This window comes from Lontra canadensis, unplaced genomic scaffold (assembly GCF_010015895.1).
Source record: "Lontra canadensis isolate GAN:19392208 unplaced genomic scaffold, GSC_riverotter_1.0 scaffold6, whole genome shotgun sequence".
In the NCBI taxonomy this organism is placed as follows: Eukaryota; Metazoa; Chordata; class Mammalia; order Carnivora; family Mustelidae; genus Lontra; species Lontra canadensis.
In genome coordinates, this window is record NW_022631000.1 from 9,859,110 (window position 1) to 9,876,028 (window position 16,919).

The following is a 16,919-nucleotide window of genomic DNA, read 5'->3' on the forward strand; positions in this document are numbered from 1 at the left end:
AGGGTAAAAAAGGCAGGAGTCATATAAAAAAAAATCCATCTTAAGCAACGGCCTCTCTGACTTATCTCAGCTCGCAAGGCAGCCAGGTAACACAGCAAATGCTTCATGCTCCTGGAAAGCAGTCGCGGTGCCCTAAAGCTTAGTTTGGTGTAAATTAAAATAAATAAATCTTTTCTTTCCAAAACAGGATTATGGCCTATAAAATGCTTCAAGTAGCCCTGTGTTCGACATTGCTTATAGGTAAGAATCCATTTCTTTTTTATTTATCATGTCGTTTACAATGATCAGGTGGCAAGATAACCCCTTTTGACTTTTTCAACAATGAACAAATATGTTTTATCCACAGATCCATTCTAGAACATTGGGAAAACCCAACTATCATGGCATGAGTTGGTTTTGAACATGTTAGTGTTAATTGCATGTGATCATTTTATTCCTGATTAGGTATTAACATATTATCATGTCACTATTGCTAGGAAACCTATTTAAGGACTGCCTCCAAAGAAGAGCTCTTATGTCCTTGAACAAAGAAAGATTTCAAATGCCTTTTAGAAACTGTAATACTTACATAGTACCATTATGTGGAGACCTCAAGGTACTTTGAGAGTGTGAATTCATTAACCTTTAGAGCAAGCTGTAACTCAGAGAAGTGGTGTTTTAAAGACAGATCAAGGAAGGTACTGAAGGTCAGATGATTTGCTACCAAACTGACCCAATAATTCAGTGACTTATATATGAATGGAACTAAGAGGTCATTTGTTTTTCTTGTATCCAAAACTGAAAATACAAAGGTGTAAATTATTTTCACAGTTAAATCTCTACAATTTATAAATTCTTCTGATAAAAGGCTTAAATAAGAATAAATTTCTACTTTTATGATCAACTTGAAACCCATGCAAAGAAGATAACATATTTTTCTTGAGGGGCACATGTGCATGCACACACACATACACACAGATCAATAAAAGGATATAGGTATATACCTAAGATATGAATCTAGATATGTGTGTACATACATGTATGTATATATAATTAGCCTTTTATTCTTTTTTTTTAAGATTTTATTTATTTATTTGACAGACAGAGATCACAAGTAGGCAGAGAAGCAGGCAGAGAGAGAGGAGGAAGCAGGCTCCCTGGTGAGCAGAGAGTCCGATGCAGGGCTTGATCCCAGGACCCTGGGATCATGACCTGAGCTGAAGGCAAAGGCTTTAACCCACTGAGCCACCCAGGCGCCCCTAGCCTTTTATTCTTAAGCATATAGATAATTCTAATAAATTTTAATCACCAATGTTATACTTTGCATTTAGGACATGTTTAAATAAATGATTTAGAAATTTTTAGCCTAGTTATTATTAGGCAATTATCATCAAGGCGTGTGTAATCACACCCGGTTACAGCCCACATCTCCAGGTGAAGAAAGAGAGGCTGGCTCAGTTTAAGTGAGTGTCTCAGGAGCACACTGTAAATTGAAGTCATGGGCTAGTTATAATCCACCAGTTACTGCTTTGCTTTGCCTGCCGATCCATGCGGTTGGCTTCAGAGCGGGTGATGGTGAATTAGCACAAGGTGAAAAGCACTACCTGTGAACATGCAGGGTTAAAAATATTGGGCAAAAAGAAAAAATCAGGTAAAAGGAAAACGGTCCTGCAAAATGCCTTTTAGGGACTTTCTTAGGAAACAAGTTGGAATTAACTTTAACTCCAGCTGAGGCACAAATATGTCTGCCTAGAAAGACAACTGGTTTGACTGATTTCACTTAAAATATAAAGAAATAAGATTATGTGGTTAAAGTTTCATGAAATAAGTTGAGAATTAGACTAAGGACAGGGGCGCCTGGATGGCTCAGCGAGTTAAAGCCTCTGCCTTCGGCTCAGGTCATGATCCCATGGTCCTGGGATCGAGGCCCACGTCAGGCTCTCTGCTCACCAGGGAGCCTGCTTCCTCCTCTCTCTCTGCCTGCCTCTCTTCCTACTTGTGATCTCTGTCTGTCAAATAAATAAATAAATAAATAAATAAATAAATAAATCTTTAAAAAAAAAAAGAAACTAAGGACAGAGGAACATTGACATGGTGGGGTTAGCCCTTCAGATCTCAGGAAAGACTACAGTGTGTAGGCTGAGTACACTGAAGTCTTTCGAATCAGATTCATTTGTTACATGGATAATTCGTTTAACTGACATTTTCCAAATCACACAGCTCTCAAGTAGGAGAATCGTAGCTTGAACCAACCTTCTTCCTTTCTTCTCTCCCTCCTCCCATTTTTCATTTAAGAATGTAGCCTATTCATCTGCCCTTCCCTGGAGCCCTCTATGTAGCATAAGAAAACAGCCATCTTTAAAGTTTGTCTTTATATTTAAAAAAAGTTCTCTCTGTTACAGAAGAGAAGTTTTACTTTTTTGTCTAGAACTTAATTTGAAGTAAATAGGGAAAAGATCTCATTATCCATTTTCCTAATAGGAATGCTGAAGCCAAAAATGATGAAGAACCTTCCCACAAGTAATTACATTTATGAGCACAGTCCTCAAATCATTTATTGATTTTCTTAAAATAGTAATTTATACACATTGGAACTGGTTCCCTGGTCAGAGAATTAGAAGTGCAAGTGTCATGATTTGATTAAAAAACAAAACAAAAACCCTGTCTTCAGCATTTAGGTCAAGAACTGCCTTCTCCTATAATAAACCCAGCAAATATGAATACTACTCTTTTAAGTCTTCGTTCTGTGGGGAGGGGCTTTCCATATGTTACCATAGGTCAACTCTCATAATCACTGTGCAAGTATCATGTTTTTTATTTTACAAGGGAATTTAGGCTTAGAGAAGTTAAATGATTAAGCTACACAGTTAATTCATGGCAGATGCCAGATTCACATGCAAATTCTACCTCCAGCTCTTCTGAGAACAATATCCTTCTTTCTACTATGCAAACTGTCCACACTGGCACTGCCGTGCTAGATATGGACCATGTAGCAATATGGGATAGGCAAAGGAGCACACAGCAAGAACACCTCCAGAGAAAGGAACAAGGCCAGTATCACAGCCATTGGTTCTACAAGAACAGGCCAGGAGTAAGGGAGCTGGGTGACTCTGTGTCAATAAACAGAACCAAACTAAGAAATAAGCAGAGGCTTTCTATGACAGTTTCTAGTTTTGGTGAGGATAGAGAGGAGTTCTAAACTCATATGTTTCACCTCCAGAAGGCACTCGTCAGAATCAAACGGCCCCATTTCACACGAAGAATATATATGGAAAATACATGTATTTGGAAATTATTTCACAAAGTAAATAAACTGGTCCTTAAAGTTGACCCATAGTGGGACAATATGAAGGTTCATGCCATATTATTATTATTATTTTTTAAAGATTTTATTTATTTATTTGACAGACAGAGATCACAAGTAGGCAGAGAGGCAGGCAGAGAGAGAGGGGGAAGCAGGCTCTCCGCTGAGCAGAGAGCCCCATGTGGGGCTCGATCCCAGGACCCCGGGATCATGACCCTAGCCGAAGGCAGAGGCTTTAACCCACTGAGCCACCCAGGCGCCCCAGTTCATGCCATATTATTAACCTGCTATCAGATCACATGAAGTCCAAGTATGTCTTCTGGTTTTAGACAGGGGAAGCAAACTGCCTTTCACCCCTTTCTCTAGCATTGTTCCAGCTCTTACTTTTCACTCCATGCCTAGTAACCACAAGTGATTTGTCTTGAAGGTTTTTGGTTGGTTGCTTTGGTTTGGGTTTTTTAGATAAGAGCTCTTAAGCTTACAATTTCTTCCCCCTGACTGAGTCAGCCACTCCAATCCCTCCATGTTTGCTTTTTGTACTATCTATAGAAGGAATGGCTCTTCTCAGTCATCCGGCCACACCCATCCCCACCACCACCATCCTGTTCTTTGGAGAGTCCTTATTTCTGGACATGGTTTTAGTTTATTTTATAAGAACTTCTTCTTAATTTTATCTACTCACTTTGGCTTAAGATTGATTGATGCTTTCAAAAAAACAAGTAGTGAGAATAAACTGGGAAATATCTAGGTTAGAGAAAAGTATCATGGCCTATAACTAGATTCGTTGGGCACTCTGAGTGTTGCAGGAAAAATATCTATTTTCCTGTCCACATGGCATCATTTGTCATGGCACTAAAGTTGGAAGACCCATCAACACACACAGGTAATGACCCAGAAGGGATTACTATTAAATCATATAAAACATTGCCTCTGTGAGTTACAAATTTCTCTCTCCACAAAATCAGAAGCTAATAAAAGATCTGCCAGCTCCAAAGTGTGTCCCAGGGAATTACATGGTAGTGCATGTGAGCATGTATGTGGGTGTATGTTAGCATGCTGCGAGCAGGTTAAAACAGACCGAACTTAAATTCAAGTAATACTAGTTCCTGTTTACTTTGTGAAGTACTCAACACGCCAGCAACTATAACGTCAATAAAGCCAAAGTTCCCTGAGTTGAAAGTTCATTTACGAAAGCATTTCATTAACAGTTTACTAGGATGATGGGGTTTGGGAGTTTGTCCCGAAGTTCAGGGTCTCTTTCTTTTTTCCAGCTGACCTCCATTGACTTCCTGCCCTCTTTTTACTTCCCTGTTCCCTTTTTCCACAGCTTTTCACCTTTTTAACTTTTGTTTTTGTAACTTCCCTTATTTTGTCTCTGCTTCCTTTGACTAATTTTCCTGATTTCTCCCTTCTCTCTTTTTCTTTGAACCCAATTTCTTCTCGTTCTGTCTCTCATTAACGTTTATCTGAATTGCAGCAAAGTGAGAGAATCTATGATACTAAATATAACTCTTCTGTCTTCCATCATAAATTTTTGGATCAGTGACCAAAATTTAGAGTAGGAAGAAAAAAATAACTATTTCATATTTTATAACAAAAATTACTTGCTTAACGCAGAGAATAAAATACTCAACTATAAAGATTTTATTTATTTCAGAGAGAGAGAAAGAGAGAGCACCAGCTGGGTGAGGGGCAGCGGGAGAAGCAGGCTCTCCACTGAGCAGAAAGCCCGACGTGGGGCTCGATCCCAGGACCCTGAGATCATGACCTGAGCCGAAGGCAGAGGCTTTAACCAACTGAGCCATCCAGACCCCCTAAAATATTCAACTTTAAACATACAAACCTAAACATGAGTATTCTAATTACTCACAAAGTTATAACATTTCTCCTACACTTAGATCTTTGAAAATTTTACCATATTGCCAAGATGTCTGTATAGACTGTTCTCCTGATCCTCTTTTGTCCTTAATTCCTAGTGAACATTTAGACTTTGGTTTAATACTTAATCTATGAATCTGGGCAGTTACTTCATCTTTTTTCTAAAGACATAAACATTTTAAGGGAAGGGACTAAGACTCGGGCCAATAAAAATAATAAATAATAAATGTTAGTCTTTCATTGCTTATGCTGAGCGCTAAGTGCTTTGCTATCAGCATCCCATTTCTGAGTATTTTGGAACTTGTGGCAGGACTGTCATGGATATTCTCCAACTTGGCATCAGGCATCAGGTACCACTGCAGAGAGCAGTATCACCCAGCCTCTAAGGGAAATAGCTAGCTGTAGTCCAATCTATGGATTTGTTGGGCATTTCTGTGAAGTCACGGCAGTGGCTTTCCAGGGACGACAAGCTCCTGCTGATTGGAGCACCCTGTCTGTGCTGTATTTTTTTTGTTTCCCTGTTTCTTATGGATGCTCTGAGACAACAGACGTGTTGGATTGTCTGCACCACCTGGATACATAGAACTCTATCCCCCGCCCCTGCCTGCAACCACTTCTAGGCCTGCTTTCAATCAAGTTGAAAAATAAACCAAAGATAAGCATGGAAGACAAGCAATTCCCTTTATTACTGAGAAAGACTAATTTGGAAGATAGAACATAGATAAGAAATAAAGGGCCTCATGATTGGACCCCAGGATTTGGCAAATTTCATATCAACTTGCAGGCTGCAGAACCAGAAGAGAAAACGTGATCTCAGAAGGCAGCTAACTCTCAGGGGGAAGAAGGAAGAGCTAGCTGGACATGCCAAGCAATGCCTCTTGGACTTACCAGTTGCATGGCGCATTGCCCCTTCTGAGAGGCAGAGGCTACAAAGGGGAGGAGGGTGGCCTGAGGTTACTTCAAATGAGCTCCCTCTACAGGGAAGAAAACAGGACTCTGCCATCAGGCTCTGTCCTTCAGTTCTATATCGTGCATTCTACATCAGGCTTTCTGATCTTTTTAGCATGCAGGTTCCTACCCCAAAGATCATCTTCATGGTCATGTGCACAGTATGAAGACTATTCAGTTATTTCTCCACTATCACATTTAAAGACTCTTTTTCAGCCTTCCCTGGGTGATGGCAAAAATAGGGAATCCTTCCGTTTCTAACTGTACAGCTAACGTCACCAGCATACAGCTTCTCAGCCTGTGATGGGCACCCACCTCTGTGCATAAATGAATACATTTTTATTTGTACTGCTTTAATTATTGACTAGGTCTACTTTGACTTCTCTTTCACTTATTTCTATCAGTGCTGAATTTCTCAGCATGTAAGCTCCCTAGCAGCACTAGGAGCTGTACCCACTTAGCATATTCTATATGCTTCTGATGCCCTAATACGATGCAGAGAAAGTAAGTTTCAATTAATGACCTACTGGTTATGAATACATTCCAGTTAAAAATGTTAGAGCTGCAAGAGATCTTAGCTGGCTTCATACAATCAGGCCCCATTTTACAGAACAGGAAATGGAGGTACAGGGGCAACCAACAAATGGCACAAGTAATCACTACCAGAGCTAGGGTAAGACTCCCCATCTCTATCCTTCTTGGCTTGTGTGGCAAGAGCTGTGCTCTCCAATATCTCCATACTCTGAAGTGTCTGCCTTATTTCAACGGTATAGAATTTTCTGCAGAGGATATTCGAGACATGTTTAGATAGCAGAACTAAGCTTGACAGATCCTATTAAAACTGCTATGATATGGGATGAAAGGAAGGAGGGTGTGTAGGGAATTGGAAAGAAAAAGAAGATATTTTTATAGCTTATGATTTGAAAGTTTAAAAAAGGCATTAACCTGGCGGATACTGCTTACATTAAAAAAAATTAAAAACCAACAAAGTAATAAAACTCAGGGTTCAGTTTTCAAACCCCAGCAGTATTATAGAGGCTTACAAACACAAACTGTGATCTTGCTCTCATCAACTTTCAAGGTTGATCAGGCAGAATGAAAAAGGGAGGAGAAATTTCTCAAGCAGAGAGGATAATAGCATGCCCTTCTGTATTACTTGCATTTTATTTCTGGCTCTGCCAATGACTTACTGCATGACCTTGAGTGAGTCATTTCATCTCTGTGTGTCAATTTTCTCATTTGTAAAGTAGGATAATAAATACTACTTTCTGTCTCTCTCGTGGGTGATGCTATTATCACCATCAATTAATATTTATTGGATGTCTGTTGGGTGCATAAAGCTGAGGAAGGTGCTTTGTTCAGGGGCAAGGGTGGGGGCATGGGGGACATTGTATCACTGAAACATCTTCCATGAGCAAAAAGAGAGAAGATTTACAAAAGACAGAATTATTAGAGCTTAAAATAGCTATGGTTTATATTTTAAAGCTTCTCTGCCAAGATTTATGTAACAGCATTTTTTTTCCCTCAGTGTTTAGACAAGGCACCAAGACAATCATGGTGCAGAATATTGGTTTTACTTTTGGAAGATTTCAAGTAACACTATCTTAAGTGGTTAATGTGTACTTGTAAATTATATCTTAAGCATAATTTATGTAGAAACATTTATTAAAGGGGTGCCTGGGTGGCTGGTAGGTTAAGCTACCAACTCAGCTGATTTCAGCTCAGGTTGTGATCTCAGGTCATGGGACTGAGCTTCCGTGTCAGGCTCTGCGCTAAGTGGGGAGTCTGCTTGGGCTCCTCTCTCCCTCTCCCTCTGTACCTTCCCCTGCTCAAGTTCTCTTGCTCTCTCTCTCAAATAAATATTTTTTAAAAAAGAGAAACACTGATTAGATATTGATGCTGGATCTCCTTTGCCTAAATAATCTCTGTTTTGAAAACCTCCCACTCCTCCTTTTATTTTTAAACAGAAAAGCATTTTAAAGTGTTAACACTGTAACTGACACCTTTCTTCAAAGAGAATGAAGAGAAATCTGAGAAGTCACCTATGAACACATCTCATTAAAACCAGAACTTCAGTGCTGGTCAGTCCGCACCAGTGAGCCCAGACTAATGAGTTTCCCATTCTGTTCCAGTCAGTCCTGTTTTCCCACCCCTGGTATCACTCACCTGATTCAGGCCCTAGTTGTCTGTTCTCTGGACCACTAGAAGAGGCTCCAACCTCTCTCTCTCAGTCTCTCTCCTTTTTACCCTCTGCCTTCCAACACCACTGACAAAGGAGTTTCCAAAAGTATCTGTGAATGGGTAAATAAAATGTTGGCATATATGTACAAAATATTATTTGGTCTTAAAAAGGAATGCAATGTTGATATATGCTTCAACATGTACACCTTGAAGATACTAAGTGAAATAAATCAGGCACAAAGGGACAAATACTGCATGACTCCTCTTAGATGAGGTACCTACAATAAGCAAATGCAGAGAGACAGAAAGCTAATGGTGGTGACCAAGGGCTGGAGGACAGTGTAATGGAAATTGTTAGGCGGTACTGAGTTTCTGTTTGGGAGGATGGAAAAATTCTTGAGATGGTGGTGATGATTATACAACACCGTGAATGTACTTGATGCCACTGATTTGTACAATTAAAAATGGTTAAAATAGCTTTATGTAATGCATATTTCAATCATAATCAAACAAAAAATTTTAAGTAAACCTGGTCTTATCATTTTCTTGTTCAGAAATATTAATGGGGGCACCTTCATGGCTAAGTGGGTTAAGCCTTTGCCTTTAGCTCAGGTCATGATCTAGGGGTCCTGGGATCTAGCCCCGCATCGGGCTCTCTGCTCAGCAAGGAGCCTGTTTCCCCCTCTCTCTCTGCCTGCCTCTCTGCCTACTTGTGATCTCTTTCTGTCAAATAAATAAATAAAATCTTTTTTAAAAAAAGAAATATTAATGATCTGAAGAATAAAGTCCAAACTCCTTGGTATGACAGTAATAATCCTCCGACATTCTGAACACATCCACTCCTCAGCCCTCATTGGCAAAGTGAGGGTCCCCAAACCTGAGCCTTACTTTGCTCCTCTGTTCCTTGGGTCTCCAGTCTTCTTCAACCCGGACTACATGCTCTTTGCTTCTGCTCCCTTCTTCCTAACTTTGGAAACATTCCATAACCCAGGAAGCTCAACTCAAAACCAATTTCCCTGTGATCCCTCCATGCCAATATCAGAATTAATCACTCCTGTGGCACCTGGGTGGCTCAGTGGATTAAAGCCTCTGCCTTTAGCTCAGGTCATGATCCCAGGGTCCTGGGATCGAGACCCGCATTGGGCACTTGGCTCGGCAGGGAGCTTGCTTCCTCCTCTCTCTCTGCCTGCCTCTCTGCCTGCTTGTGATCTCTGTCAAATAAATAAATAAAATCTTTAAAAAAACAAGAATTAATCACTCCCCCTTCAAATGGTCTAGTCACAGTATGTTTCCTTATAATTATTTATGAGCTCTGAATATAATGGGAGTTTCTTATTTTTTGTTTATCTTTCTACACAATGATGATTATCAGAACAGGGATGAGGGTGAGGCGAGTGGAGATCTTATGGCACAAAACTTGTGTAAGCTTGACAGCAGGTTTCTTCTATTTGTGGATTTACTTGCTTTATCTGTGTCTCAGCTCTGGTGATTAGCAGTTTAAGCTGACATCAACAGGCATTCATAGTGCAGCAATCAGTTATCTACTATGACCTAACAATATCCCCAAATAGTAGCAACTTAGAATAAGACATATCTTACAGTTTCTGAGGAATTTGGGAGTGGCTTAAGTCAATAATTCTGACTCAGGAACTCTCATGAGATTATAGTAAAGATGTCGGTGAGGGCTGTTATGATCTAAAGGTTTAACTGGGATGAAAGCATCAGGTTCCCAGATGGTTCATTTGTGTGGCTGTTGATGGGACGCTTCAGTTCCTTGTGAGGTGGGCCTCTCTTCATGGCTACTTGAGCGTCCTCAGAACATGGCAGCTGTCTTCCATTAGAGCAAGTGATCCAAGAAAGGTGTGAGGCAGAAGCTCTAATACCTTTTATGTTCTAGCCACAGAAAGTACACACTGTCATTTCCACAGTGTCCTGTGATTACGTAGGTCCACACTCCTAAATGAAGGAAGACCACAGAGGATCTGAATACCAAGAAGGTAGTGGTCTTTGGGGGACATCTTAGAGGATGGCTTCCATAGGAATGCTGGCTTTATTGTACTGAATCAGATGACCTAGAAGCAGGCCAATATTACTTCTAGCATCTGTTACTAATATCTACTGAAAAGTTGACTTTTGTCTTTTATTTTTAAATCGTGAATAACTAAAATTGCTAACTTCCTATTAATAGAGAATGTGAGTCCTTTTTCTACCTTCATCACTAGTAGTATTTTGCACTAGAGGCAGCCTGATTGATGTGTGGTATCCACAGAGGTTGTCACTTTCAATAGGTAGGCAGTTAGAACTAGAGCTTAGTGAGGTAACAAATTTAACTGGAAGTAATAGAGCTAATAACTAAAATCTTGCTTAGTGCTCAAGGTCAAGCTTGGAAAAGCAAGAGATTATAACAAATGTGTAAGTAATGATCATCTCTTTTTTATAAATGCATAAGGCTTTTTTAATTATTATTACTTTTCTTTGGCACCAAGGATTCCTATCTCATAGACATAATGTTGCACAATGCCTTTAAAGGGAGAATTCCATCTCCCCTTCCAACTAGCTAGGTGGCCTTGAACATATTATTTAACTTTTCTCTGAGGTAGTTACCTTGTCTGCAAAATGAGGTGACTGACAGGTGCTACTTCTTAGGTTTGTTGTATTAAATAAGGTAATTCAGGTGAAGTATTTTTTAGTGCAAGGTTCAGTGAATGTTAACTATCATTAATATTTGTGTGTGACATCAGTACACACACACACACACACACACACACACGCATGCACAAATAATCTAGCTACCTTTAACCATTGTCTTCAGACATTCGTTTTAAGGATTCCCAGTCCCACATTACTTCTCCGGCTTAAAATGTAAAGTTTTGTTCCTTCTCCTATCCTGCTAAATTTAATCTTTTCTTTAAGGAATAGGTTCAGCAATTTTCCTGACCATGAAAATGTCCGCTTATTGATGATTCATAGACCTGTATGCCTGGGGCAAATAATACATTGTATGTTAATAAAATTTTTAAAAAAGAAAGAAAAAAGAAAACGTCTGCTCATGCCCCAGAGCCTCAAAGCTCAATAATGACACCTTTTCCTAAACTCCCTTAGCACAACCAAGTCCTATATTGCCTTGTTTTATTTTTAATCTTGGACCCCTCATACCCCTCCCTTACGGAGGAGAGGTTTTATATCTTATAGTTCACTATAACTCTGGTCAATAGAGTCCTGTTATGATGAGGCTGTAGAGTACCTAACATAACATTTGTAATAAATGCGTCTTTATCACAAGCAATGAACACATTATATTGTTACCACAAATGGGTCAAGAGTGTGTTCTTTCTTGAAACTGATTCAAATTACAACTCTGAATGTGACTGTGTTTTATTTAGAAATGAAAATACCATCTAGACTGTTAAAATTTCATGATACTAAAAAAGTCTGGATTTTTAAAAGCAATCATCTTTTTTTTCCTTAATCCTGTACTGGGAAGGAGTATAAAATGCAAAGTTCTTCAATTCAGTGATAGATCTATCAATATTCAAGTTCAAACCACAGTGCCAGATTTGGAAGCAGTCTACTTCAAACTGAAATATATGTCCTCTTTTGGAAGGCTATGAAAGGAAGAATAAGATTGTTGACTGCCTGGTTTGAGATAGACGTTTTAAAGCATTAGTATACCCAACTCTTATGGTGATCTTATGTTACTGTGTTACTCTGTTATTATTATACCTTTTACATACAAGAAAACTGCAGCTTGGAGAAATTAAGCAACTTTTCCAGAAAAGTGATAGAGCTGGAATTTGAATCCAGGTCTGTGGGCTCCCAAGCAGGTACAGAAGGCTCTAAAAATCTTTTCCATTCAGCACACACTTTCATGCTGTGCTATATTCAGGACACATAGGGTGGTGATAGCGCAGTGAGGGGGGAAGGCTGAAGGGCAGTCATCTCCCTTGGCACATAACTTTTTCAGGGCTCCCTTCTCAGACCCCCAACCTCCCAAAGGCCACAGCTGTGTCTCTTTAAGAAGATAAACATTGAGATGTAAACTACTGCCCTAAAAGATGCTGTGCTCTTGGACTCTGAATTACAGGAGCCTTGGGAGCGCCATTTTTGTTGGAGGACCCAGCAAACCAGTTCCTACATCTCAAAAGACATATATATTTGCAGGATTACTGGGACCCAGATCGGAATCCTAATACGTGGGGCAACATGCTGACTGATCAGGTATTTGCATTAGAAACAATTCATCCTCTATCTGGCTGAATAGGTACTGCAACAGTAGGCATCAACACACCACCAGCCCAACATGTGAATTTTTTTCCTCTCGAGTCACCCTGAGTTATGCCTGCCCTTTCCTTCCTATAAAGCGCCTTTTGTCTAGTAAACTCCACCTCTTCCTTCAAGACTAAAATAAAACATTCCCTCCTTTTTGAAGCCTTCCCCTTCTTTCCTGGGTGACATTTGTCCTTCTTTCCTTTTCTCCCCTTTGCATACCATTCACATGTGAAGAGCTCTCCAAATGTCATATTGGAATCAGTTGCCTGTGCACCCAACCTCCCTTACCTAGGCTACAGAAGTAATGTGCACATCTTATTCATCAAGGACATTTTTCTCAGAAACTGTCAAAATGACTGTTCCTCAGTCAAATTTCAGAAGATTACTGCATGTCTGAGTGGGTGGATTGAATGGACCATGGTCACACTTTAGGTCCCTTTCATTTATTTAACAGCTTATTTTCCTCTGGGAAAATTATAAACCTTTAATGTCGTTCCTTCATTTGCTTGCCTTTTGTACACTTTTCTATTCATTTGGAAGTCTCCCTCCAAGAGAAATAAAGAAGAAATGTGCTGTAGTTTTATTCCAGGTTTACTTTTTTGATAGAAAAAACTCCAGGCCAAATAAAATTTCTGACTTGTCCGAGGATTTCAATTATTTATGATTTCCCTCTTAAAATTTAATAATTTAGAAAACAAAAATGTATAACAAATTAATTAATCCCTTCACTTGCTTGTCCTTTCTCTCTCTACACATGTTATCAGGCTCTATCACCAGACTAGAGGGTTGGATAAAGTCATTAAAAAAAAACGAAATGGAATGTCCTTGTTTTTCTGGGGCCTGGGTCCTATCCTTACTCTGCCTGGTAGAGTTTTTACTGGTCTACCAGGATTGGCTCGTTTCTGGTTAGCATTTGCTGATGAAAACCACCAGCTTGAATAATGCATTGAGTTTTATGCATGTTTTTCTCCAACAGGCATCATTTAGAGTTATTAAAACCAGACATTTGTTTATTTGGCAAATTAAATATTACATAAGCAGATAGACTGTGTCTTCTTTATGGAATAATAAAATTTTCAGGTACACTCCTGCCTCTAATTGTAAACCAGTGCTATGATCCAGTGACAGATACTATAATGTAACAGGACACTGCCACATTGGTTCATACAGTGGCCCCCAAATACCATAAAACATTTAAGCATTGAAATATACAGGTCACTAAAAGTATGTTAACCAAACCTTGATGGGTATTGTTCTTCTGCTCTACTTCTCTTAGTCTTTTAGGATTATCTGTACAATAACCTAGAAAACTGATACAACATGTGCTCTCCATACTCAGAGATCATGACTTGAAGTTTCTTTTGTTGCAGGTTCATGAAACGTGGACTACTCTGAAAACAACAGCACAGTATTATTTGAATGTGAATACCTTTATTTCTGACATATCCACTGCCCAGTAAATGTGCTTTGATGGTTAAACCAGGAGAGCAAAAAGAGCGGGAGTCAACATGGCAATGGACTCAAAACGTGGGCTTTGGAGACCTGGAGGCACATCCATGCCACTTATAAGATTATTTAATATGTCTGTCTCGTGGAGCTGTTTAAAGAAGTAAATATGAAAACCCAAGTGGAGACTTAGAATTGGAAGTTCTCTATAAATTGTAGCTCTTAAAATGAGAACTAAAATAACAACAAAAGGGCTTTTATGGACAAGGAAGTCAAAAAACAAAAAATAAGTGTCATTAAAAGTCACTGTTGATAGCTCAGTTTCTATTGTCTGCTTTTTGAAAGCACTCACTTTTTTTTTTTTAAAGATTTTATTTATTTATTTGACAGACCGAGATCACAAGTAGGCAGAGAGGCAGGCAGAGAGAGGGGGGAAGCAGGCTCCCCGCTGAGCAGAGAGCCTGATGCGGGGTGATCCCAAGAACCTGGGATGATGACCTGAGCCAAAGGCAGAAGCTTTAACCCACTGAGCCACCCAGGCACCCTGAAAGCGCTCACTTTTTAATTAAAGGAAGAGGAAGCTCTCAAATGAAGTTGGTCCTCTCCTTTTTCTTCAATACTTTTCACTTTTTAAAGCCAGCCTATTTTAAGATCGTGCTTTTGAAATGTTTCTAACAAAGGTGTATTGCTGAGGGTAGTAGAGAATACTATCTGAACTCCTATTTGGGGGCAGATGGTGACCAGGAACCCACTGAAAACATTCATCTATAAGTGGAAACCTCCTTAGGAGTTTTGTCAAACTTGTGCAAGTTTTGCATTCTAGTCCATAATATATTGATATTTATTTCAATTTGAAACAACATTTTTTAACTTACTGGCCAGGGACATTTATTACTGTTTTCCAATAAAACTGAAAAATTCACTCTAAAGAGAAGTGGACTACATTTGATTTTCCAATAGTCCTGAGCACTTCTTCCGCAGCAGGTATGTCAAAAAAATCAAACGTGAAGAAGCTGCAATGTGAAGACTTCAGCCCAGCACTTTCTCTTCAAGAGGACACTGGCAGCTATTCGCTGTTCCCCATTTCCTATCCCTACCCTGGAGGCCTTTGCAGTGAGAAATTTGAGGCTGATGCATAATTTACACATTTCCAATACATACACAGAGATTTTTAAATCAAAACACAACTGAAGGGGCACCTGGGTGGCTCAGTGGGTTAAAGCCTCTGCCTTCGGCTCAGGTCATGATCCCAGGGTCCTGGGATCGAGCCCCACATCGGGCTCTCTGCTCAGCGGGGAGCCTGCTTCCTCCCTCTCTCTGCCTGCCTCTCTGCCTACTTGTGATCTCTGTCTGTCAAATAAATAAATAAAATCTTTTAAAAAAAAGGATTTTATTTATTTATTTTAAAAAAATATTTTATTTATTTATTTGAAAAAAAGATTTTATTTATTTATTTGACAGACAAAGATCACAAGTAGGCAGAGAGGCAAGCAGAGAGAGAGAGAGGAGGAAGCAGGCTCCCCACAGAGCAGAGAGCCCGATGTGGGGCTCGATCCCAGGACCCTGGGATCATGACCTGAGCCGAAGGCAGAGGCTTTAACCCACTGAGCCACCCAGGAGCCTCTTCTTTGATCATTTAATTAAAAAATTAGAAAATGTCCATGTATTGATCAGTATGTGTATGCCAAAAACAAAAAAGTTATATTGTAAGGAATTGGTTTCTGTGATTATAGAGGCTGGCAAGTCCAAAAATGTCAGGGTAGGCCAGCAGGCTGGAAACCAGAGAAGAACCAATGCTGCAGTTCAAGTCTGAAGAGCATCAGGTCAGAACTCCAGCAAAGAGCTGATCATTCGGTTTGAAACCTCAGGCCATCTGTTGGTAGAATTACCTCTTGCTTATGGAAGGTCAGTTTTTTGTTCTATTTAGGCCTTCAACTTCTGGGATGGGGTCCATTCACATTATGGAGGGCCATATGCTTTACTCCAAGTCCACCAATTTAAATGCTAAGCTCATCCAAAAAAGAACACCATCACAGAGACATCCAGAATAATGTTTGACCTCATATTGGGCACAGTGGCTCAGCCACGTTGACACATACGTTAACCATTACAACCTATATTTAGTTACTTAGATTGCACACATGTACACACATACATACTCACAAAGCTGTGATGGAAGCAACATGTGAAGGAGAAAAAGAAAAGGACTTCAATTCATTTATTTTGTTCAGTTTAATACAAGGAAGCTAGATGAGTTGTGGGTCACCAATAGTGTGAAATTATGTCAGCTGACAAGTTCATTTTGACTTAGGGAGCTCTAAAAAGCAGTTTTACCATGAGGTTGTTATCAGATTAAACAAGCATGGAAAGGGGGTTTCTTGTGCAAACCTAATTTCATGAGAAATTACTGGAAATTTATATGATAGCAGAAAACAAACAAATGAAAGCAATCTTGGTCTACGTAAAATAATTTATCTAGAAATGCAAAAGTTAGCTTCCACATAGCTAATCAGGAAGTGGCGAGTGTTCCATTTTTTTTAGAATCATTTTAGTTTTTTAGGATTTACGAAAACCTAAGTACCACATATTTAGTGTCTACATGCAAAATTAGTTTTGACCAGAACAACTCTTAATTCAGTGTTTAAAGAAATTGATTGTATTGAGGGACCAATTATCTGGCTGACTCAGTGTAACTGATTTTTCTCATGGTAAGTGGCGTGTGTGTGTGTGTGTGTGTGAGGGTGTCCTCTGATTTGCTTTAAGTTGGTATCTAATTTATAAACTCTATGTAAAAGTCTGCTTGTTTCAAGGCTAAAGACCTGTTTAACATTTTCAAGAGCCCAGAACAAACCACAGCAATTGTACAATAATAGGAAAAATAGAATCAGAAACTACCCCTTTCCTCACTTCCTGA

At 39.4% G+C, this 16,919-nt stretch overlaps 1 protein-coding gene across 1 annotated transcript; it reads left to right on the plus strand.

The window, feature by feature from the left end:
* Positions 1 to 60: 60 nt before the first annotated feature.
* Positions 61 to 14,285, plus strand: CUNH3orf85 (chromosome unknown C3orf85 homolog). The gene is made up of 4 exons (XM_032852651.1): positions 61 to 86; positions 188 to 240; positions 12,375 to 12,508; positions 13,930 to 14,285. Exons 2-4 carry the CDS (start codon positions 192 to 194, stop codon positions 14,017 to 14,019), a joined length of 273 nt encoding a protein of 90 aa, XP_032708542.1. The 5' UTR covers positions 61 to 86; positions 188 to 191; the 3' UTR covers positions 14,020 to 14,285.
* Positions 14,286 to 16,919: the final 2,634 nt, after the last annotated feature.